This window comes from Aythya marila (genome assembly GCF_965140915.1).
Source record: "Aythya marila genome assembly, chromosome: Z".
In the NCBI taxonomy this organism is placed as follows: Eukaryota; Metazoa; Chordata; class Aves; order Anseriformes; family Anatidae; genus Aythya; species Aythya marila.
This window is the reverse complement of record NC_139080.1, coordinates 54399953-54422858: the sequence shown is the minus strand read 5'-3', so window position 1 is coordinate 54422858 and position 22906 is coordinate 54399953. Positions and strand designations below refer to the sequence as shown.

The 22906-nt window shown below is 42.3% G+C and overlaps 2 protein-coding genes across 3 annotated transcripts in view; one reads left to right on the top strand and one right to left on the bottom strand.

The window, feature by feature from the left end:
- Positions 1 to 22272, bottom strand: part of IDUA (alpha-L-iduronidase) — a 50895-nt gene extending 28623 nt beyond the window's left edge. The window contains exons 1-2 of one of the 2 annotated variants that reach the window (XM_082783269.1): positions 22040 to 22272; positions 19236 to 19376 (exon numbers count right to left, since the gene is read on the bottom strand). In XM_082783269.1, coding sequence (XP_082639395.1) covers positions 19236 to 19376; positions 22040 to 22161 — 263 coding nt within the window. In that variant the 5' untranslated portion in view covers positions 22162 to 22272. The remainder of the gene's footprint in view (positions 1 to 19235; positions 19377 to 22039) is intronic. The other variant, XM_082783271.1, reaches the window with a different exon arrangement.
- Positions 1114 to 15258, top strand: SLC26A1 (solute carrier family 26 member 1; the record flags this gene model as incomplete). Its single annotated transcript, XM_082783268.1, is given in 4 exon segments — positions 1114 to 1174; positions 1177 to 1202; positions 8927 to 9574; positions 10340 to 15258. Coding segments are annotated over 4 exon segments (2256 nt in total). The 3' UTR covers positions 11861 to 15258.
- Positions 22273 to 22906: the final 634 nt, after the last annotated feature.

Sequence of the window (22906 nt, the reverse complement as noted above, 5' to 3'; positions counted from 1 at the left end):
GCACTGGAACAGGTTGCCCAGAGAAGCTTTGTTCCCTTCTCATGTTGGAGTTGTGACTTCCCATTTCCTTCATTTTAGTATTTCCTTTTCACTCTTAAAGAACAGCAAACAACTTCTTGTGCTGGGATAAAATACTTTTTTTTGGAATCTGGCCTTCTGTAGACATATTTGTGCATTGCACCTCTGCAACCACTTCCTCTTCTGGCAGGGAAAGAAAAAGTATTTTTGCCTGTATGGCAACACAACCTTTTCCAGGTCTTGCACCTCCCGTCTCAGATTCTTACTGCATGCAAATGTTCCTGTTCTGTCTTGGCTGTGAAACATACACATCTCCTTGTCCTTTAGCTTTTAGCCCAAGACAATTTGCCTGATAAGAATTCTGGGAATTCAGTGGCCCAGAACAAGATCAGAAACTGAATGCAAGTTCCTGTGAGTCATGGCCTTTTGCCCAGCCTGTTAAGCTACACTGCCTAGTAACCATTAAATATTAATTATCACCTTTGTTGGGAGATGCATAATTATTGGTCATTTGGATAGGTCTCCACCAACATAGAGCTAAGGTAGGAGGGGGGACTTGGTCATTTATATACCTTACAAAGAATGAGCAGGAAGACAGTCTATGTCCCACTGACCCGGCTACATTTTACAGTCTTTACACAGAAATAACAGAGATCTTGTGATCTGAAAGCGCTGACATGTAGGAATGGAACTCTGACCTCCAGCAGTCCTGTCCCCTGCAAAGAACAGAAGAGCACTTACTCCAGCCCGTGAAATGCACAAATCTTAGGCAAGACTGCAGTTCAATTCTTGCACCACAAATACGTAAAATTAAAGGTAATGCTATATAGGGAGACATAAAGCAGAGCAAATGTCATATAAAAAACAGCTTCAAAGGTCAAAGATGTGCTGTCCTGAACTAAGCATAATTTTTGCATCAGCATTAGTTAATTAATAATCTTATGTATTATTTAAACTCACATAGTCAGTGAGTGCTGCATATATATCCAAGTTTTCAGAGAAGTACAAGTGACAACACACTACCAAGCAGAGAGCTTAAGATTCTCTAACTACCAATTCTTCCCTTGAAGAATACCTAGTTAATTATTATCATTTATGCAAATAGAGCAAAGCCAGACTGACGACTTTCATTCATTCGAACATGCAAAAACAGAGGTGAACATTCCTGTCACAAAGCTATCCAGGTAAGAGATTTGCCTCTCCTCCCACACCTCTGAACTCAGGATTTGTTTGTTCTTTGCCTGTTTGCCTGTGGCACCTTTGAAAGGTGCCAAACTGCCTCTTTCCAGTTATTTTCCAACAACTGGTGTTGTTTTGCAAGTTTCGCCTTTATTTTGTGCTTCAAAAATTTTGTTTAGAAGGTTGCTACTGGGCCGAAGTTTTTAAAACATGTAGTCTGCAACTGCAGCAAAAGTAATCTTTCCTACTAACCTGGTCTTAGAGTTTAAGATAAGGCATTTGGCTTGTTTTTATCTGTACTTATAAAGTACTACATGAGGTTTATCTGTTTCTCAGTGTTATTATTAAAACTGAACATTTTCAAAGTGATTAAATACGAGAGAGAGAGACAAAAAGTATTGTCCTTATTGCTTGTACTAAACCTGAGATATCAGGGAAAGTATCAGGGGAAAAAACAAAACAAAACAAAACAAAAAACAAGAATGATATACCTATTTATTTTTTTCTACAACAGTTTTAAGTGGCATCACAGCCATGGAACAGGCATCCAGCAAAAGCACAGGGCAGCAAAACACAGTTTACTGTTTAGCATTGAGACTGATGACTAAGGTCTTGGAGAGCTGTCTTGAAAGACATTTTAAAAAAGCAGACTTTCACCTTGTACCAGCAACCTTTCCAAGGCAAGAAGCCTGATTTTTAGGAATGTCCTTTGGTCCTGCAGAAAATGTTTCTTTGGCGGTCATGCCCTAAGACTCTCCAGAGAAAATAACATAGTCTTGCCTTCAAGTGCCTGCCTGTGTGTTGACCAGCATGTTCTGGAACCTCTGAGCAAAAATAGTCCCCAGAGAACTACCTGATCATTTATTTACATGGTCTGATCATTCCCACAGTGATCTGATGGGCCTTCCTTAACAACAGCTGCTGGCTGAATGTATGATTTCCCTTTCAGCCTGCCTATATCACCTCTGGGACTGTTACCTGCCAGTGGCAGTCTTCTTATTCACTGGGACACTGGACTGAGAATCCTCTGGGGAAACACAAATTGAATCAAAGACAATCATGAATGTATTTGAAAATGAGCTTAAGTTGCCTTGGAAATATTAGTTTTACAGCTAGAAGTAAAAGTTGTGGTCGAGATTTCAGTTAGAAATACATGACTCTAAAAGACTGATTGACTCTCAGAATAACTCCTTAGCATGAGCAGCATTAGTCTGTTAGACTAACACTATTAGACAAATACTCTGACTTCCCTGACTTACACAGCTCAGTAAACTGTAATAAATTTTCCTCTTCAATTTCAGATGAGCATAAAGTTGAAAAAAAAAAAAAAAAAGGAAAATGCTTTTAAGCTACATTATTTTGCCCAGATAATCAAAATAAACTGAGCTCATCTAGTTTCACCTGATTTTCCTCAAAAGCACTCCAACATTCTGTCTACAGCCTGAAAGCTTGCTAGGTCAGTGCTTAAATAAATGGATTTGGTTTCTGGAACCTTGCTTAAGTTTGCTTCCAGGTACATTTGGCTCCTGGCGATCTAAAGCTGAAAGCATAATTGCTTATGCAAGACAGAGAAACATTCATTTCACCTTTTCTATTTTGTTGCTTGATCCTTTCTAAAACTCACTGCATTGACATTTCCAAGAAATTCTGCACAGTAAGATTGATAAATCAAAGCAAAGTAGTATTATACTATAAGCAATTCAGTTTTTTTTTCTTCAGACTACTCAAGTCCTGCAGACTAATCGTCTTCACCACATCAATTCAAATCTATCTGAAGAACCAATTTCTGGCTTAGGCTTTTGTGTCACCATAAAGAGTCAGAATGCACTGGGGAAGAGCTTCTGGGTATTTTCCTTTGAAAAAAGTCTGGTTTGCATGCATAGCACTCCTCTCTATTTTGAATCTATGCACAGTAAATGAGCCTATTTTTTTTGAAAAATGTGTTAATGCTTAAAAGCAGAACAGTAATGTAGTCATAGCCATTAGAGATCAAGAGAGGCTTCTTACAGGCAGAAAAGGTTGCTGATATGAAAGGCAAGTAACATGAACAGTTTAGCTCAACACCCACAGGTGTTTTAAATCAAATGCTCAGCTTAACTGAGGTGTCTCATTTTTTTTGTGATTTGTGCAACAAAAATTTAATGAAATTTCAGATCATAAACGCAAACCTTGCTCCACCCACATTACTTTTTAGCTGACTTTTCATAATTCAAACACTGAAAAAGCTTCAAGCACTTGGCTCAAACTGTATAAAGGGTTCCATCCCACCTTACACTTGCAATCACTATTACGGGAAGACAGGAGTGATGCTAGCACAGAGCTGTGATACACAGTCTGATTTCTGTCCCCAAAATAGCATTTCTGAGATCTCCTTAGCATAAAAAGGCAGGCTTATCCTACTTTTCCTTCTTATGCTTTTCAGATACAAAGCTTCAGATTTTTTGACGGAGGCAAAAGGATGCATCAGGACACATTTTTTTTTTTTTTTGGTTTGTGCTGTTCTGCAGAAAACAACTCAGCCAGGAAGAATAGTTACATGTGTCCCAGCAGGGACTGCCTGTTGGGGAATCTGCCAAGAGAATTCCCATTGAACATGTTGTGGTGAATGTTTTCTCCCATGGAGAGAGCTTTTGTCAGTTCTATGGTATGGTGAAAAGACAGGAAGAAAGGTGGGACTAAGGCCAGCTGGAAAATTGGTAGTTTGTCTGGCTTGAATAGTTCCTTGCTTTCTGTCACTATTTCTGCAGATGAAACAAGTCATTGAATTTAACCTGATCAAATAAGTGGTTAAGGGCTCAAACTGAGAAAAATATGCTTTCTACTCATATGCTAATGGACAATGTGAAAAAACTTAGCCTTTAATATTCCAAACATCAAAATGCAATTAAAAATAACCCAGACTACTTCTCATTGTAATGATATGGATGGCACATTTGTGTGTACATGTAGCTTTCACCATGATTAAACAGTTGAGGATGTCCCAGTATCAAAGTCAAATACTGTATGGTAGACATGTTCTGTGCTATATGTTGCTTCATCTGTGTGTTCCTACTAAGAACAGATCTTTTAGCAAGTGATGGGAAACCTTCATTTGAATAAATGGCAAATACTGTGCTCTGTAAAGTTCTGAGGTATAAGGGGAAGCTGGAAATGTGTTATCCCTGTTCCTATATGCCAATGACCATGGGCAGAGGTGAAAATGGGTCAGCTTGGCAAAACAGTAGAGAAATCTGTTCAATGACAGCCTGAGGGTTCCTGAATACTGCCTGTGTGCTACCACTGTGGCAGGACAGCATGGTATATCAGCACCAGAATCACCAGGACAGAGTCTACTCATGTGCATGAGAAAAGGCAGATTTGCTCTTCACTCTCCTGTCTTTGGAGGTGGCAAGAGCATTGGAAGCTCCAAGCTCCCTGCCAGGCTGCACAAAGGTATGGGTGATAGCACAGAGCCACAGTGGAATTTTCCTTCATTTCCTTCTGGTGAAACAACTAAATTATTACTGAGCTACAGGCAACACAGTATAAAAATTCTTGGTTTACTCAGCTGAAAAATGTTTTGCTGGGAACAACGTCCCCTCTATTATTTACCGTGGATTTATTATGTTGTTCTAAAACGTCAATTAAGCTGTAAACATTGACAGTACCTGCCAAAAATAGAAACCAATAATATCCCATTGTAGAGCTGAGTACTTTACAGCTAGCATGCTCATTTGTCATAGAATTTGGAAAATGTATCTAGAAGAAGAAATTGTTATTTACAAGAAGGAAGCCCTTATTTTCCGGAGGAAAAAAAAAATGAAGAAAAGGACCTCCTGTCAGCATTTGTCTGTGTTTTACCTTGAGCACATTCTTCCATCAGAAAGGGTTTTTGACCTTTGGCTAAAATGCATCAAAACTGCTGAAAATATACATATGTTATCAAATTAGCTTTTTTCTTAGCTTTTACGACAACTACCATTCTGATTATGCAGCAGCCCAGATACCATACGCATTATGCTGTACAGCCCAGACATATTACAAAATTATCACTCATACACAAGATCTCTTAACAGATTTTCTAGAGAAATTATATTCTTATATATTAAAAATTACTATCAACCCTCAGGATCAAGCTGCACAGATTATGCATATGCATTATTATTATTTTAATACAAATTTATTTGTAAGTAAATTGCTTGAATTTAGAGAAAGGCAGGCAGCATCTGTACAATTAAATATCTAAGCCTATAGTAGAGAAGCCAATTAAATCTTTTTTTTGTGTAGCCTATCAAAAGCAACCATTGGATATTGAACCGCCCACTAGCTTGTAACTATGTAAAACAAGGCCACTACATTTATTTCTTGGCTGTCTGAATTCATTTGGCTGTAAAGAAGTAGGTGGCATTTGAATAGGACTTGCTGTCCTCAAGTACAAGCCTCTCATTCTCTGAGCTAATTTAGGTAAGACAGGAAATGTTTGTTTTTTGCATCTTAAAAAAATGAGCATCTTTATTACAGTTTCTAGCATATAGTATTTGGTAAGCTTTAATCATATGCTCTGAAGGTTTTTTTTTGGTTCTGTAACTTCCTTCTTTTCTCTCACCTTTGCATTCTAACAGAGGCTAGATCCAACCTATTTGTGGTCCAGGCACGTCTTGCCTAGCATAACTCTCAGTACATTAGAGTCCAAAGTAAGTTTGACAATACAAGTAAAAATAGCCATCAATCTTTCTAAATAATTACATTAAAATTATAATTAGCTTTCCTTTATGAGGGAAAGAAACTGTAACAAAGAAATGTACACAGTGGGAGTTAAAAAACATTTAATGTAATTGGGATGGATAGGAATCTACTAATATTTTAAAATATATTTACACTACTAGGCAGGTCATTAAAAGTTTGGACAATCAGTCCACACATCTCCAACAAGAATCTCTTCTCTGCCTTTTACTGTATTATGATCTACATACCTGAAACATTTAAGCACTCTGTTTCAAGCTGAAGTTAAACTCTGGATGGCCTCAGAAATTACATTATGTCATTTGAAATAATACTTGAGACATTTTCGAAGATTTTTGCAGTAGCTACATATACGTAGTTAATAATTGCTTTCAATTTGCTGACAGAAGGGATCTGTTAGAATCTAGAAAAAAAAGTTCATAAGCAGGATAGACAACCTAAGGAGACAGAAAATACTTTATAATGAGCTTCTTCCTTTAGGGGTGCCCATCACATTACACACTTACAGACTGTTGGCAATGTATTCCTTTGTTTATCAATCATATTCCTAGTTGGGCTCATAAGCTTACTGAGCTTTCTCACTACACTTTAGCTGAATGTTACCAACCACAAATACATTTAAATATTCTTCCTAAGAACAACAACAAAAAAGTATGAAGTTTACCCAGGGAAAGATGACTCACATCACTGTAGTCTAAACTTAATTGTTAACATCATTAAAATATATCAAAAGAATACTGTGCCAGTGAGTGACTTCAAGTTTGAGGAAACTGAAGAGTATGGCTTCTGTCTCTAGATGCTGAAGGAGTTAAAAAACAGCTTCAGCTTTTGGGCTAACACAAGCTTTGACATCTTATTGTAATGTCATACCTGGCATCAAAAAGCTTTGTCATCATAGCTATTCAGTAAGTTCTTCCACCAGCTCTCTTAACTGAGACACAACTTGCACCACAGAAGAACTTGTCAAACCTCAAACTTATGCTTTTGCTGGTAGCAGCTTTACAGGTTATTGTCTATATTGGTGGTTTTGTTTCATGATTTTTTTCACACTCTCTTCACAACCATGCCAGCAAAGATTCTGAACAGGGGTCAAGTCTGAAAATACGTTAATTAGAGTCGTCAAAAAGATAAAATTTATATTATCAAAAATAAAAGCATTTCCATTTTCACTTCTGCAGAACTTAGGGGACTTCCACTTCACTGTGATGTGCAGGTGAATTCTGTTACCTGGACATGTTAATCGAGAGCTTTTAATAGCAGTGATGGTGTATCTGGAATTCCAAAGACACAAGAAAAGCAAAATTTTTAGGGGGATGAAATATTTTGCAAAAAGCAGAAGTGCTTTTGAGCAGGAACCCTTCTTTGTTAAAATGAGACAAAACATCTAATACTTGCACAATTTAGGTACTGGAATAAGGTGCTTTTGAAAAACCTAAACAGCGCTAATTCACACTTTGATTTGCTTAGTTAACTCTGACAATCAGGCTCAAAAAGTTATTCATTTAACTAAGTAACTGCAGTCGATTCTTTGCTTCTTTTATTATTAAGTCTAAATACTGAAAATATTTTGGAATACCAGACCGGCCAAGGGCTCTAGCAATGGTGTTAGAATAGTGTTGCAGAGACCCTGGCTGTTTATTGTAATGTGAGAGGCTGGGCCTGGGAAGTTCTTCCTTCCTAGATTCTGCATATTGTTCACAGCATCGCAAACTCTCTTCTTCCAGGTCAATATGAGGCATTCCTTATCTACCTGTACTAATATATATGCATCCACTTTTGACAATCTTCTCTCTTTCCACTGTGAACCAGATGACAAGACTTGCCACTTGGCATAGTGTTTTTGACATTTTCCACCTTCCTGCTCCTTTCTGTATTTTTAAAGTATTTTTAAGGTCAGGCATTTTTATGTGACATTGTTTGGCCTCTCAGTCACATCCCTCCCTACCCCCAAATGACATATGAAAGCACTAAGCTAATTTCAACTTAATGTAACAAGCAAAAATGCAGAGATCTGAGTTAGCTGAAAACAGTTGTGTTCAGAAGGACAACAGATACCCAAAAGCACCTCCATCTGGAGAAGACAAATTTTCCCATCCTTTATGTATCAGCAAATGAAATGCAGGAGACCCATAGGAAAAAAAAAAAAAAAAAAAAACAGTTCTGCAGCTCACAGAGTGAAGTACTTGGTATATGTTATTTCCTGGAGAGCAAAGCCAGGAAAACTATGATCTTAAAACCTGAAAATAGTAACGTGTAGTGCTCTTCTGAGATGGTGACAGACTTCATCATGCAGCATGGTCCACAGGTTGCCAAAGCAGTATTTCTAAGGAGCTGTTTGTTAATTAATGAGGCTGCATATCAAAGCTGCCTACAATTCAACATGTTTATGTTACATAGCAATTAATAACATAAGGCACAACTTCTAACCATCAGTGGTTTGTGCATATGTTTTTTGCCTAAGACTAAGGATTAATGCTGCCTAGGAAACTGCTTTACGAGTTCTACTACCAAAATCCATCTCCTGTGCACTGAGGACATCTGCAGTGGCATACCACTATATCACACATGAATTCCACATCAGTGCCTACAGAAATGCTATTAAAAAGACCATAGCCTACCTCATTACAGTATGTTTTATTATATGCTTGTTTCACTCCATCAAGTGCTGCCTCTGATAACAGAAACCTCTATAATGCAGCATCTGGAAGAGCTGTTGTACAACAAGATAACTATTTTAACTCCTCTTTCCCTTGGTAAAACAAAATCGGATTCGATCTAAGGCAAACTTAAGGGTTTACAGGAAAGGACTCAATTTGCAGATTTCTTATGTGCCTGGTCACTGTAGTCCTGTGTTGGGATGATGCCTCCTTAAATGCTTCCTGAAAACGTGACAAACTCATCATTACGCATCTGTGCTAAAAACAAACAAACAAACAAAAAATAAGCAAACAACAAAAAAAAACACTTCACAAGTTGCAACCTAATGGGTATTGTTTTCACACTGCAGGAACAGATACGTGAAGCAAACACTGGGACAATGGAAAGACCACTTGAGGCTACCAGGATGGAAAAAAACACTTCCTGCTTTCTCATGGAAAGAAAGACTCGTGTGAAGACCAGTAGGAAAGAGATTGTGCTAGCCAAGCTGAGGAAGAGCTGCTCCTGCTCTCCAAGGAAACTGAAGAACTTCGTCATGGACTTCCTTCCAGTTTTACGATGGCTCCCCAAGTACCAGTGCAAAGAGTACATCTGGGGGGACGTTATGTCTGGGTTAGTGATTGGGATCATCCTGGTGCCCCAAGCAATTGCGTACTCACTCCTGGCCGGTCTGAAGCCCATTTACAGCCTTTACACATCATTCTTTGCCAACATCATCTATTTCTTGATGGGCACATCCCGTCATGTCTCCGTGGGCATTTTCAGCCTGATAAGCCTAATGGTAGGACAAGTTGTGGACCGGGAACTTATCCTGGCTGGGTTCGACTTGAATGATGATGCCCCACCAGTCTTGGGTGACGGCTCCCTGCAGAGTGACGGCCAGCCCAACACAACTGCCTTCAACCTGACCGCGGCGGGGATGAGTGCCGCGTGCGGCAAGGAGTGCTACGCCATCGGCATTGCCACAGCCCTGACGTTTGTGGCTGGAGTCTACCAGGTAAGTGGGTGCTGACATCCAGAGGCAAAGTACGGAAGTCCTAAAGCTCTCTTGCATGACCTAGGCTTTGGTTTGACTCTCCTTCGATGAGAGATACAGCATCATTTCCTTCATATGATCTTGAACTGTCTTCTCCAGGAAGCCTAACTGAGTAACCAGCTCACAGAAAACATGACACAGGCAGTTTAGTAGCTAAAAGCAAGTACAAGTGAAACAACAGTCTTCTGCAAGTCTGATAACACTGTCTCAACACTCTACTGGCTCTTGGCCATGAATCCAAAACAGATCTCATCATGAGGGAAGTTCTGAGGTAACTGTGTACTTCAGCAATGAAGAAATAGAGAAACTAGAATAGAGGTCTTAGCTGTTGTCATTCAAGTCCTGTTCATAAAGCAATGGCTGTAAATTGTAATTGTAATTGCTGCTAGCCAGGAGAAAAAGAAAATTCATATTAACAGAGGCACTTCTGGATCCACTGCTCTTTTGCATGGGAAATAAAATTGAGACAAGTCACTTTAGCAGAATTCTTTCAGACCAACAATGAAGTTAGGGAACTCCTCATTCATCTCCTGGGTTTGCACACACAACAGCAAAAGGAATCATATTTTATAAGTAGACTGGAAACATCGAAGGGTAGTTCCTGTTTTAAGATTCAAGCAGCCAAATGTTATCTCCCTCCAGCTACTTAACTCCCATCTGTAAATAATTGTTTGCAGTACCACTTACAGTTTACCTCTTTTTTTTTTTTTCCCCATGTTTCTCCAGGTTCTAATGGGAGTCTTTCGTCTGGGCTTTGTATCTATGTACCTGTCTGAGTCTGTGCTAGATGGCTTTGCAACTGGTGCCTCCCTGACCATTTTAACAGCTCAAGTGAAGTATCTGATCGGAATAAAAATCCCACGTAGCCAGGGGCATGGCATGCTTGTAATTACTTGGATTAATATTTTCCGAAACATTTCTCAGGCTAACATTTGCGATGTCATCACAAGTGCCATTTGCATTGTAGTGCTGGTCGCTGCTAAAGAACTGGGAGATCGGTACAAGCATAAGCTGAAGTTCCCTCTGCCCACAGAGCTTGTGGTTATTGTTGTGGCAACGCTAGTGTCACACTACGGAAACTTAAATGAAGTTTATGGATCCAGTGTTTCTGGAGCTATTCCAACGGGATTTATCGCCCCCGAGGTCCCACGTTTCAACTTAATGCTCCGTGTTGCTGTAGATGCTTTACCTCTCGCTGTGGTCAGCTTTGTCTTCACTGTCTCCCTTTCTGAAATGTGTGCAAAGAAATACGCTTACACCATCCGGGCCAACCAGGAGATGTTCGCCGTGGGGTTCTGCAACATCATCCCTTCTTTCTTCCACTCTTTCGCAACTAGCGCGGCTCTGGCGAAAACACTCGTCAAGACATCTACCGGCTGCCAGACTCAGGTCTCCGGGGTGATCAGTGCCATGGTGGTTTTGCTGGTGCTGCTCTTCTTGGCACCTCTCTTCTACTCCTTGCAGAAGTGTGTCCTGGCTTGCATCATCATTGTCAGCCTCCGAGGAGCCCTGAGGAAATTCCGCGATGTGCCGACACGGTACCACGCGAACAAGGTGGACACGGTGGTTTGGGTGGTGACTATGGCTGCCTCTGCCTTGATCAGCACAGAAGTTGGGCTGCTGGTTGGTATTGTCTTCTCCATGATTTGCATCATTGTTCGGACACAGCGGCCACGGACAGCCCTGCTCGGTCAAATCCAAGACACCAGCTTCTACGAGGATGACTTGGAGTATGAAAACCTCTCCTCCATTCCAAAGGTCAAAATATTCAGATTTGAGGCACCACTTTACTACGCAAACAGGAACTATTTCCTAAAGTCTCTGTACAGACTGACTGGCTTAGACCCTAACCTAGAAGTGGCTAGAAGGAAGAAATATGAGAAGAAGGAAAAGCAGCATGTGAAAAAGGAAGATCACACAACTGCTAATGGACTGGGCGGCGCAGACACCACTCTGCAGCTAGTTCCTAAGCAAATCGATTTCCAGACTCTTATTGTAGATTGCTCTTGCATCTCATTTTTGGACACCACTGGAGTTAATACTCTAAAGGAAATTCTGAAAGACTACAAGGAGTTAAACATTTCTGTTCTTCTGGCTTGCTGCAATCCCGCAGTGATAGACTCTCTGAAAAGAGGAGGCTACTTTGGGAAAGATTGTGGAAGCATGCAGGAAATGCTCTTCTACAGCATACACAACGCCGTGCAGTTTGCACAAGACCAAAAGCTTGCAGAAGATTGTTCTGTTTAATCCTGTGTTTCCCCTGATGATACACTTCAAAAGTGACAGATGGGGAGGGGCAGTTTGCAATAGTTAAATTATCAGACATGCTGTGGTCCATGTACAGCAACGGGCCTACAAATCATTTTTTCCTGAAGAGTTCTGTGGTTTGCTAGACGCTACATAGAACAGTCATTGGGGATATTGTCCAGGACCAGGTTGGAACAGATTGGATTACTATCTGCATCTTCACTTCAGCATGCAGGTGATGTGAAGGTGCTGTGAAGTCAATCTTCAGGGCACCTTGGGACTGATTTCCTCCCTTTGTCCTCACCGTGTGTGACCAAATGCATGTACCATGAGACTGTTGTGCTGGGAAGTCTGCCCAGTGCCAGCTGCCTCTCCCAGTGGCTAATGGCTGGGTTTATTAAGAGGGATGAGCCATCTTCAAAAAAATGCAATGAATCTATCATCTTGGACACATAACAGTGTACGTGGCTTGCAAGGCCCTGCCTCTTCACTCATTCCAGACATGCTCTGATGCAACTCCTACTGTTTGCACACAAATAACACCTATAAAATATTGTGGGATGTGTTATGTCTCTCCTCGTCGCTTTGATTGCACGGGCTTAATGACACAACCTGCCACACGAGAAGAAACCATGATTCACCACAAATTCCTCTCAAAACCATCTCCTCCAAAACAAACTCCTGGAGTCATCTGTATTATTAATTTCAGTGTGGGGTAATTAGTTACTAAAAGTTTTGATACCTTTAATAATGCAGAAAAAAAAAAACAAAACATGACCCTGATGAACAATTTTGTTGTTACTAGTAAAAGAGGATAAATGTGATTAATAAAACAGAATGGCTTTGACTGACAATCATAGGGTTACTGTAGTAGTAGCAGCACCATCCTGTCAAAATGTGTTGCCTCTGTTGGGTAGACTTAACTCTAATACAAGGATGCATTAAGAATCACTGAATATAAACCCCAGTACTGTGCCACAGCATGACGTTCCCACTATAACTGCCTGTATGGGTACAAGAGAAGGAGAACAAAACAGAAGAGGGTAGGGTGGGAAGGTAAGTCTGATCTGCCAAGGAGGGGAGCGATGCATCGCACAAAAATGATCACACACAAAAAAATGATCACACAAAAAAAGCTTGTCTTCTCTGATGCAATGCTAATGAAGTTTTACAGTAGCACACCTGGGCCAAGTGAAGTGAACAATGCTTTGCAAGCTGTGTATCCCCATACGCTAGAAAAACCTTGCCACTGTTTGTACATAATACACTTTTCTTTTCTCCCTACCATGTTAGTCTTTGATTAGAGGTCCAATAACCCATGTTTTACTGAAATGGGTTACTTTTTAATAATAATTTGCATTAACAGCTGTTCGTTCTGCATTGTGTCAAATGATACCCTTGGAGTCAGTTTTCTTGTTTTATATACATGCTCTCTCCACAAATATGCACACACCTAGATTTTGACTGCATCACTGTTGGTACTTAGTATTCTAGCATATGGCATTGGCAGAATACCCTCTCTTACATCTAAGCTCATAATTACCTGCATAAAAGTTAGGTCAGGTGCCCTAACGCATGGAAGGAAACTGTCACAGCTGTGCCTTGTACACTTAGCAGACTCTAGGAATGAGTTCTATATACGCTGAAGCCATTTCTCTGCTGTGTCATTTAAAAAAAATTGCTGAGCCAACGCATCATGTGACTTGCTTATTTCAACTTTTCGGGTCACTGAGTGAAAGAACGCTCAAACTGAGGTTCTCCAGGTGCCCCAGAGCCTTTCTGGCTCTCAGGAACAAATATTTCATTAAAGGAAAAGCAATGCATTCCCAAAAGACAAAATAAAAAATGTCTTCACAGGGATTGAGAACAGCACAGAATTTGGTAGGTGACTCAACGCTGACATTCTTATGTGCTCATAACAAAACTGTGTATCAGCTGCACAGTTAGCACTGCCAGAGCAGTAAAACCTGACAGAAATGCCTATCGAGAGATTACAGGATTGACCACTGGCAGTGTTTTGATGCCATAAAACAATTTAATTACCTAATTCTTTAAAGTGCTGACTTGGTATGACAAGCTTATTTCTGTCATAAAAGCAAATGAGCAGAGCCCAAGGACAAAGTGCTGCTTTGTGTCTGTTTTTCTTTGTAACAACTCTTTGATCAGGGAGTATCCCTTCTAAAGTCTTGCCAGGACCTCACATGAGGAAGTGGGTTCACAGGAATTACTGTAAACAATTAGTATCAATACAGACACTCTTAGGCTGCTGTGACAAAGCATCCAGTGCTGGAAGTCAACTTAAATTGTTTCAGTCCAAAACCCTTTTATCTTTATGGGTCAAACTACCAACTAGGAACAAAAGGAAAAAATACCTTTAACTCTAGATTAATCTTAAAAATATATATATTAATAATAAAAAAAGAGCAACTCCTAAGGAAGGTGTATCCTTGCAACAGTCTTTGGAGAAAAATGAACAGAAGTTTTCCTTGCAGTCTTTCTTACCCATCAGACTGAGAAATTTAGTCAAGAGTCTCTTTTTTATCCTACTTATTGTAGGAAAAAAAAAAACACTAAAGCAGAGAAACTATTCAATGTGTAACAGAGGGGATGAGCTTTCAGTCTTTTGCTAGGAGGAACCTACCAACCATGAGAAACCAAAAGAACCACTGTCTGTTTCAGTTTCGTTGACAGATCTGGCTCACAATCAAGTTGTGTTGGACAACATCAAACACAGCAGGGAAACAGCTTTCAGCCTTCTGATGTAGGGACACTGGGAGGTTGTGAACTATTTCTGAGTATGCAGAAGGTAAGTAAAAACGTATACCTTTTTTTCTGGCAGGTTAATGTTTGCTATACTACGTTACACCAAGATTATGTGTATGATGACTGAAAATGTTATAAACTGCTGATTCTCTTCTCTCCTGTTGTACCAGGAATTATGTACTGGGACTTGGAGAGGAGCTGGGGATAGTCTTGTAATTCCAAATAGGTTAATGTTAATTTTGAAATAAAATTGTTATATGTCTATTAGAAAACATTATATCCATTGTGTACGTTAACTATATTTTTGTCCACTGTGGTGCCTTGCATACATAATGTATCCAACAAATTTTAGTACTGCTACACAACAATAAAAAAGGGACCTTAACTTGGGGACAGTCTGGGTCCCATGGAGCTGGGCATAGAGTTGGGAGCGTTTACCTTAAGCTCTCCTGTTGATGACTGCAGGATGGCCAGACTATATGGCCACCAAAATAGCTACATTTATTGGCACTGGTAAATAACAACCTTGGAATTGTCCAGTCCATGGAAGAAACCCTGGGTTCCCCATTACCCTGAATCCTGTGTGGCATGACCTGGAGACAAATGTGTGCTTTTGGTTGGAAAATAAAACTAGCAGTTCTTTGAAAACAGCCTGGCTCGTGGTATCCTTTCACGGGTGGTAAAGTAACAGGATAACGTGCAATAAAGTGGAAGATAAGAGGCAGGCCTGGTGTCCTAGAAAAGGGTTAAAATACAGGGATGCATTCAGTATCGAGTCATTTATTATTAGAAGGCATAATGAGGAAGATGATTACAGAAGTGAAAAAGGAAAAAGTAGAAGTCTTCTAAGTGGACACATCTACTTTTGGGGAGGAACATTTTAGGCACCTTTTTGCAGTACCACTGGGAAGAAAAGCAACGCATGTTACTGGCAGCCTTCCACAGTGGTGATACCTCCCAGCCCACTGTTTTCCATACGGAAGGTACTTCAGTCAGGTCCCTACCATCATCTTTCAGTAAGTCCTCTCTATTCACCAACCTCACAACATAATACAGCTTTGCTGTCAGTGGGTTCTTACTCAAAACCTCTCTACATCCTTCTGGAAGTCAATGGTTCAGAAAAAGAGCTGCACATGCACTGAATCGAGCATCAACACAGAACTCGTCCCGACCAAACCTATGTACATCCTAATACCTAGGAAGAAAACCTCTCCTGTTCCTAATGCACACTCTGAAACCCACTACTGCTCTGCTCACGTCCCTTTTTTCAGAGTCTGAGCTTTCCTTCATCTTGTTGCTTTTCCACGCTTATGACTGGTAAATTCTCATTTTCCCGTGCGAGGTACAGGAGATGTAATAGTGACATGGGTTGTCATGATAAATATGGCCAGCTTAGCAACAGCCTAAGGCTGAAATTTAAGAGCTATTATTGCTTTGAATGTCGTTGTTTTTTTGTTGGTGGTTTTTGTTTTGCTTTGTTTTGTTTTTCCCCATAGTTTGTATTTCCTCCTAGACCAATCAATCCTGTTCTAGGCGCCTTCCCCTGCCACCCCACCTGCCTCATTCCCCCCAGGAACATAAAATCATAGAAAAATATTATGGCTTGGGCTGGAATGAACCTTAAAGAACATTTAACACAACCCAGCCATGGCCCGGGACATCTTTCACTACACCAAGCTGCTCAGAGCTGTGTACTCCAACCTGACTTTGAACACTTCCAATGCAAGTGAACTACAGTTCCATTACTCCTTGTCCCATCACTACAATCCCCAACAAGGAGTCCCTTCTGTAAGCCCCTGTTAGGTACTGGAAGGCTGCTATAAGGTCTGCCCAGAGCCTTCTCTTCTCCAGGCTGAATGACCCCAGCTCTCTCAGCCTTTCTTCACAGGAGAGGTGTTCCAGTCCTCAGGTCAGCCTTGTGGCCCTCCTCTGGACATAATCTAACGGAGCTACACCCTTCTTGCGCTGGAGGCCCCAGGGCCTGGCTGCACCCCCAGAGGTGGGGTCTCACAAGAGCAGAACAGAGAAGGACAATCCCCTCCCTCGACCTGCTGGCCGTGCTTCTTTTGATGCAGCCCAGAATAAAGTTGGAATTCTGGGCTGCAAGTGCACGCTGACAGCTCATGTTGAGCTCATTGTACACCAGTGCCCCCTGGTCCTCCTCAGGGCTGCTCTCAATCCATTCATCACCCAGTCTGTACTGTTCCTGGTGATTGCCCCAGCCCAGGTGCAGCACCTTGTGCTTGGCCTTGCTGAACTTCATGAGGCTCCCACATAAGCCCACTTCTCAAACCTGTCGAGATCCATCTGGATGGCATCCTTTCCCTCTAGTGTATCAACTGCACAACTCCACTTGATGTCCTTCTCACACCTGATGAAGTTGCACTCGGTCTGTGCCATTAAGAAAGGTATTAAATAGTATCAGTCCTCGCCTGGACCCTTGACAGACACTGCTTACTACAGGTTTCCACTCGGTCATTGAGCCATTGACTGTAACTCTTTGGATAGAGTCATCCATCAGTTCCTTACCATCTGGCTGTCCACTCATCAAAACCACCTCTATCCAATTTAAAGATCAGAATGTTGTGGGAGACCATACTGAAGGCCTTACAGAAATCCAGGCAGTTGACATCAGTAGGTCTTCCCTTGTCCACTCAAACTGCCACTCCACCATTGAAGACCACTAGATTAGTCAGGCATGAATTGTCCTTAATGAAGCCACGTTGGCTGTCCCTGTTCACCTCTGTTTCTTTCATGAGTTTCAATGTAACATCCAGGAGGATCTATGTTCTATGATCTTACTTGGTCAATAAGTTCCAGCATCCTCATTACCCTTTTCAAAAATGTGTGTGATACTCCCTTCTCTACAGCCAATGGGGACTTTTCCAGACTGCCATGACTTTTCAAATACGATGGGGCAACTTAGCAACTACATCAGCCAATTCCCTCTGGGCCCTGAAAAGCATCAGGTGCCACAAACTTGTCTCTGTTCAGGTTTATCAGGTGGCCTCAAACCTGATCTTCGCTTACAAAGGGAGGGACTTCATTCCCCCAGTCCCTGGCTTGGGGTTCCAGGACTTGAGAGATTTGGGAAGAGTGACTGTCAGTGAAAAGTAATGCAAAAAATTGTCAAGGACCTCAGCCTTCTCCACCTTGGTTGTCACTACTTCTCCTGCCTTATTTATCATGGTGGGTGACACATTTTCATTAGTGTTCCCTTTCTGAGCAATGTATTGATATGAGTTAAACGGGACTTGAAAAACAAGGAATTCCAATATTGTCCTCTTAATGGTACTACATATTTGTCTGCCCTTGAATTAGAAATTCTATTTTGTATATGAATCCTTTAGAAAGTGGGTAGTGAACTGGTATGAAAAGCCACAATGTTTTAGCTGTCATTACCTGCCACTAGATGCAGTGCATAGGTAGGTTGAGGAGATACATGTAAAAAGAAATTCCCAAGGGGAAGGACACTAGAAGTAGTAATAACATAGTGGCAGCTTTTATTTGGAACTCTCAAAAAATCAGGTTTGTTTTAATCTTTGTGGGACTTTTTTGCTGTCTCCCAAACTAAAGGACAGAAATGTAAGCTACTTTCCTAGCACTGTTGATAGAATGGCTAATTGCTAGCCAATAACACACTTCTCAACAAAAGCCTTGCTCAGGACAGCATTGCCACTTGAAGTGCTTTGGTAAGGAATGCACTGAATTTACGTTTATCATCATATTCTGCTCTGTTCCCAGCTTTCCCCAAAAGATATAGCTACCTGTAAAGGGAGTGTTAACACTGTGACCTGAATATTAAAACCAGAGTTACAGCCAGAGGGAGCTCTAGGTACATATGCAGAGCCAGGCTGTAGACTGAAACTGTGCTCTGAAAGTCTGGCTTCTCCCAGTTCCTCCTCTCAGTACTGAGTAGCTGAAGGTGTTACTGTGCTAACACCAGACTCTGAAGGAACGGCAGTGATAAACCTAGTGTGTCCTGAAAACAGCAGGAGTAACCGTTGACTGAAATCTGGCTGAGTTCCCTCCATAATACTAGGCATAAATGTCCTGGCTGCAAAGCAGAAAACTTCCTTGCTTAAAGAAGCACTGGGGGCTCCTCTAGAGTCCTGTTTTCAAGTCTGTGCCAAGCAGGATTTTAGAAAGGATGAATGCAGATAAGAAATACTGTCCTATAACCTTAAAGTGTGTAATGGTCGATGAGACACACTTCTGCTGGCCTGAGGCCTCCCTGGAGGTCATGTCACAGCTGAGAATCAAGCCCCTGTGGGCTTGGAATGGCTGCAGTGGAGATGTGGAATGATTGCAGCGTGTCACCTGAGGTGGTCTTGGTAAAGCCTGAAGAGTGCACCCACAGGGCTCTTCAGATAAAAAGAAGCCTCAATCTGCTCCTTAACCAGTTGTTAGGATGCAAAGCATGAAAGCTAGCCTTCCTTCATCTCATACACTCCCAAATTGATTCCCCTCGACTGGCCGTTACCTGACTTCCAGGAAAGCAAAAACTTACCCAGCGTGCAGTTACCCTATGATATCTACCAGTGTGAGCACGCCTTGGGCACTTAACGAGACAAGTGTTTTTCTTGAATTTTGATATTAATTGTTTGCTTACCCGACAGCAACCAATTCCAGTAACCAGTGAATTCGAACTTGTTCAATGCCGCCATGAGGAACAGAAGAAATGTATGCCAGGTTCAGCTCTTGATCTTTGCTCAGGTCAAAGAGATCAGCACGGCTGTGAGGTAAAGGAGGGCTTTGGGAAAAGAAGGACAGAGAAGAGGAAACGTATTACAAAATCAGCTAGCAGTTCCACTGCATTTCCAGAGGTTAGAAGCAGAATTATACTTTCCAAGCCTCTACATTCTTCAGCAATGCTCAGTCCACCTCTAAGCGTAAGGGAGCACTGGAGCATGTGGCTTGTTTCTATACTTAATGCTGCAAGCTGTTTAACTTGCTCAGGGATGGTCAGCAATGACGATGTTAACAAGACTTCACTGTCTACCTACTCCACCAAAAGTCTCCTGGGAACATGGAAATTCTGAGTGCTAAAGTGTTTGCATTACAAGAGAGATAAAAATAATTGTTCCCAAAGTCTGGTAAAATACTTGTATACATCTTCACATAGCAAGGAGAGATGGCTTGTGCTCTAATATATCGTTCACAGGTAGTTACTCACTTATACAGTTATGCACTAATATAGTTTATGCTTTGCATACTGTGGTATCTCCTCTGATGGGCAGATCACACAAGAGGTCCAAACTTACTACTGCTTCCACACTAACACACAGGTCTTCTAAGTTCAAGTTTCTGCTCTTCAGCAATAAACTTTACTCTTTTCTGCTGGAACAAAACATATAGTTTTGTTCCAAGAGTTTGCTACTGTACACCTGTCTGTACCCCAAAGGGGGAAAAGCCTGACCCCACCTGGAAAAGGATTTGTCACATCTTTTCTCCTAGCTAAGACAGTGCCCATCAATCACCTCATTCCTGCATCCTCATTTGAAAGTGTAAGTCTTGACATGCACTACATCCTTGTAGTGCTTCATACAAATCAGCCAGCACATGTGAGCCCTACTGGGCAACTTTTCTAGCATACAAGGCACTTAAAAAATTATTTCCTTGGGATTGCTGCAAGTCACACAAGACTGAGAAATTACTGATTTCACTCTTACTAAAAATGCTCCAGCCATTTTGGTAGTTTCGATTGTTCCAGTGGATAAGGACAATGTTAACCACTGGATTTTGAAGCAGTGCCTTATGAGTCCACTATGATTCAAACTTGGACCAATGCACTGTTTCAGTGGCAAACTAGACACAAATCAAGGCATAAAGCACTCACATGCTGTGTCCATGCTGAATAAGCATGCTGAAATTCACACCCTGCTGGAGAGAAACCCCAGAACCATGACAACATAGCACAGAATGCTGGAAGAAAGTGGGTTTTTGTTACTGCTGGTAGCAGTATCTGTCCTTTCCTCTTCTGAGTTCGGGAATCTCAAGCCTTGCAGTCTCTCAGGTTTTAGTGTCTGCTGCTCCCCAAGCTGCACATGTGACCAGCTCTCTGAAACTGTGATGCAGAAAGAAGCTTTAACAGCTGGGCCCCAGTTCTGTCACAGTGGGACCTTTCAAGGGAGCTGGGATCCTACAGCCAGAGAACTACCATGTTTGGACCACGTGTTACGCTATAATTGAATAGCTGCTGACCAGAGGGCCTCTGCTTCTGCTGCTCAGCATCCTCTGTGACATCTTTCTCCCTCTTGTAGTCCGATGAAATTTCATTAATGCAATGAAAAGCATGGATGTTTCTTGGACTGAAGTTTAAATGAGAAAAACATACTATTTAAGGCAGTATTTCATGAATGTTTCTTAACCTTGCAAGAAGAAATTAAAGACACAAGTGAAAGAGCAAAAGAAAAAAAATGCAGAAAGCCCTAATATTTGTCTTCACCAGAATGTATTTCAATTAATGCAATCTATGTGCTTTTAGGGCATGCTGTGTTTCTTCTCTAATATTTTTTTTCAAATTTTTCTAATATTTTTTTTTCAAATTTTCTCAGAGTTCCTTCATGGGCTGTATTAAAAAAAAATTCTGTCCTAAGCACATGCTGCTGATTCCACCCCTGCTGTGACTTCTTATCCTTCACCTATTAATTAATCCACTGTATGGCTGAGTGAAGGGGGTCATAATTAGCTTAAAATAAGATAACAACACAGCACAGGAACATGCTGTCTCTTGACTTGCAGCCTGCTAGAAACCTTCATACTTCTGGAGGGCAGCTCAGGCTCACTTGGTTGAGCCAGACAGGCCTTTCTGAGAGGCAAAGCAGTGTCGGGAGGAGTGGTGGGGCTGGGATTTGTCCACAGCTCCTGCCCAGCCCCCCGACCGTGGTGACCTGGCCTCGCTGAGCACATCGGGGTGATGGTCCACACTGAAAATGCCTTGCAGGGAGAGTAAAATCCTAGAGCTGTCAGGCGATGAAGCTTTGTCGGGTCCTGTTTAGGGGCTGTGACAGTGTAAGGGCTGAAAAGGAAGGGGTGTAAGCTCAGGGTATCACTGCGTGTGCCTTTTTGGGGGCAGGAGGAAGGGCTTTGAGTGTTGGAGGGGCCCTGAAACACAGGCGCAGGACAGAGAGGGGCTGTCGAGTGGCCCCATTTGGCAACATCCCGCTTACTTTAACTGGCCCCACGTCCAGCTCTGCCCATGTTAACACACTCCAGGCTAAACCACAACCCCCAGCACACCGCCGGGCCCTTCACCCCACAGCAGCAAGCCCGGAGAAGCCCGGACCCCTCCATCACACCCCGGGGCACGCCGCCCTTCAAGGGGGGCTGCTGGACAGCGGCTCCCACCCTTGCTGCTTGGTTGCCCGCCGCCGTGCACAGCCCCCTGCCCTGAGAGGACCATGGCAGGCTTACCAAAAACCCGTGCTCCGCCAAAAGTGCTGCAGGGGCCGCCCGGCTCGCCCGACATCCACCGACACCATGTAGGCGGCGGAGCCCGCGCCGAGGTGCACGATGAGCCAGGGCAGCAGCCGCATGGCGGCACGGGGGGCCGGGGCGAGCCAAATCGAGCCGAAACGAGTCAAATCGAGCCGAAACGAGCCAAATCGAGCCGAAATGAGCCAAATCGAGTCAAGCTCAGGGCACAACACCAGCACCCACACCGCCACCGGCGCCCTTTATAAACGCAGCACGGACGCGACGCCGGGCGCCCGCCCCCGGCGGCCGTGTGAGGCGCCGGCTGTGGTGTCACCGCTTCGGCGGGCGGGGCCGGGGTCTTTTGGGTCGAAACGGCGGTGTTTGAGACCTCACAACTTGTGTTTTTTGTTTGTGTTGTCGTTGTTGTTGTAGTTCTGCCGGCTGTGAGGCGCTTCCCTCAAGTGGTGGCGCGTCCCGCTGCGCTTACCCCTGTGTGCCCCAGGAGGGGAGCGCACCCCCACGCCGCCACCACATGTGATAGACCTTCAGAAAAACGAACAAACTAGCATGATTGAATCCGTGTCACTTTTTATTTTCAACCGAAGCTTATTCAGTGATCTCAGTGTGGCGAGGAGCTTTTGAAGCGCTTAGTAGGCAGCCTAGGTTAAAGTTATAAATGCTTATTTCTCATGACGTGCCTCAGGACGGGGTCTGCCATGGAGGTGGGGCTCTCTTCCCTAAGGATCTCTGTCACAAATTGTTCAGGAATCTCATCAGATTTTGTGAACTGGAAGAAAAATGAGGGGAGTTGGGCCTCTTTTTCACATCCCAAAATACTGAGGGAGTTTCCCATGCTGTGTTTAT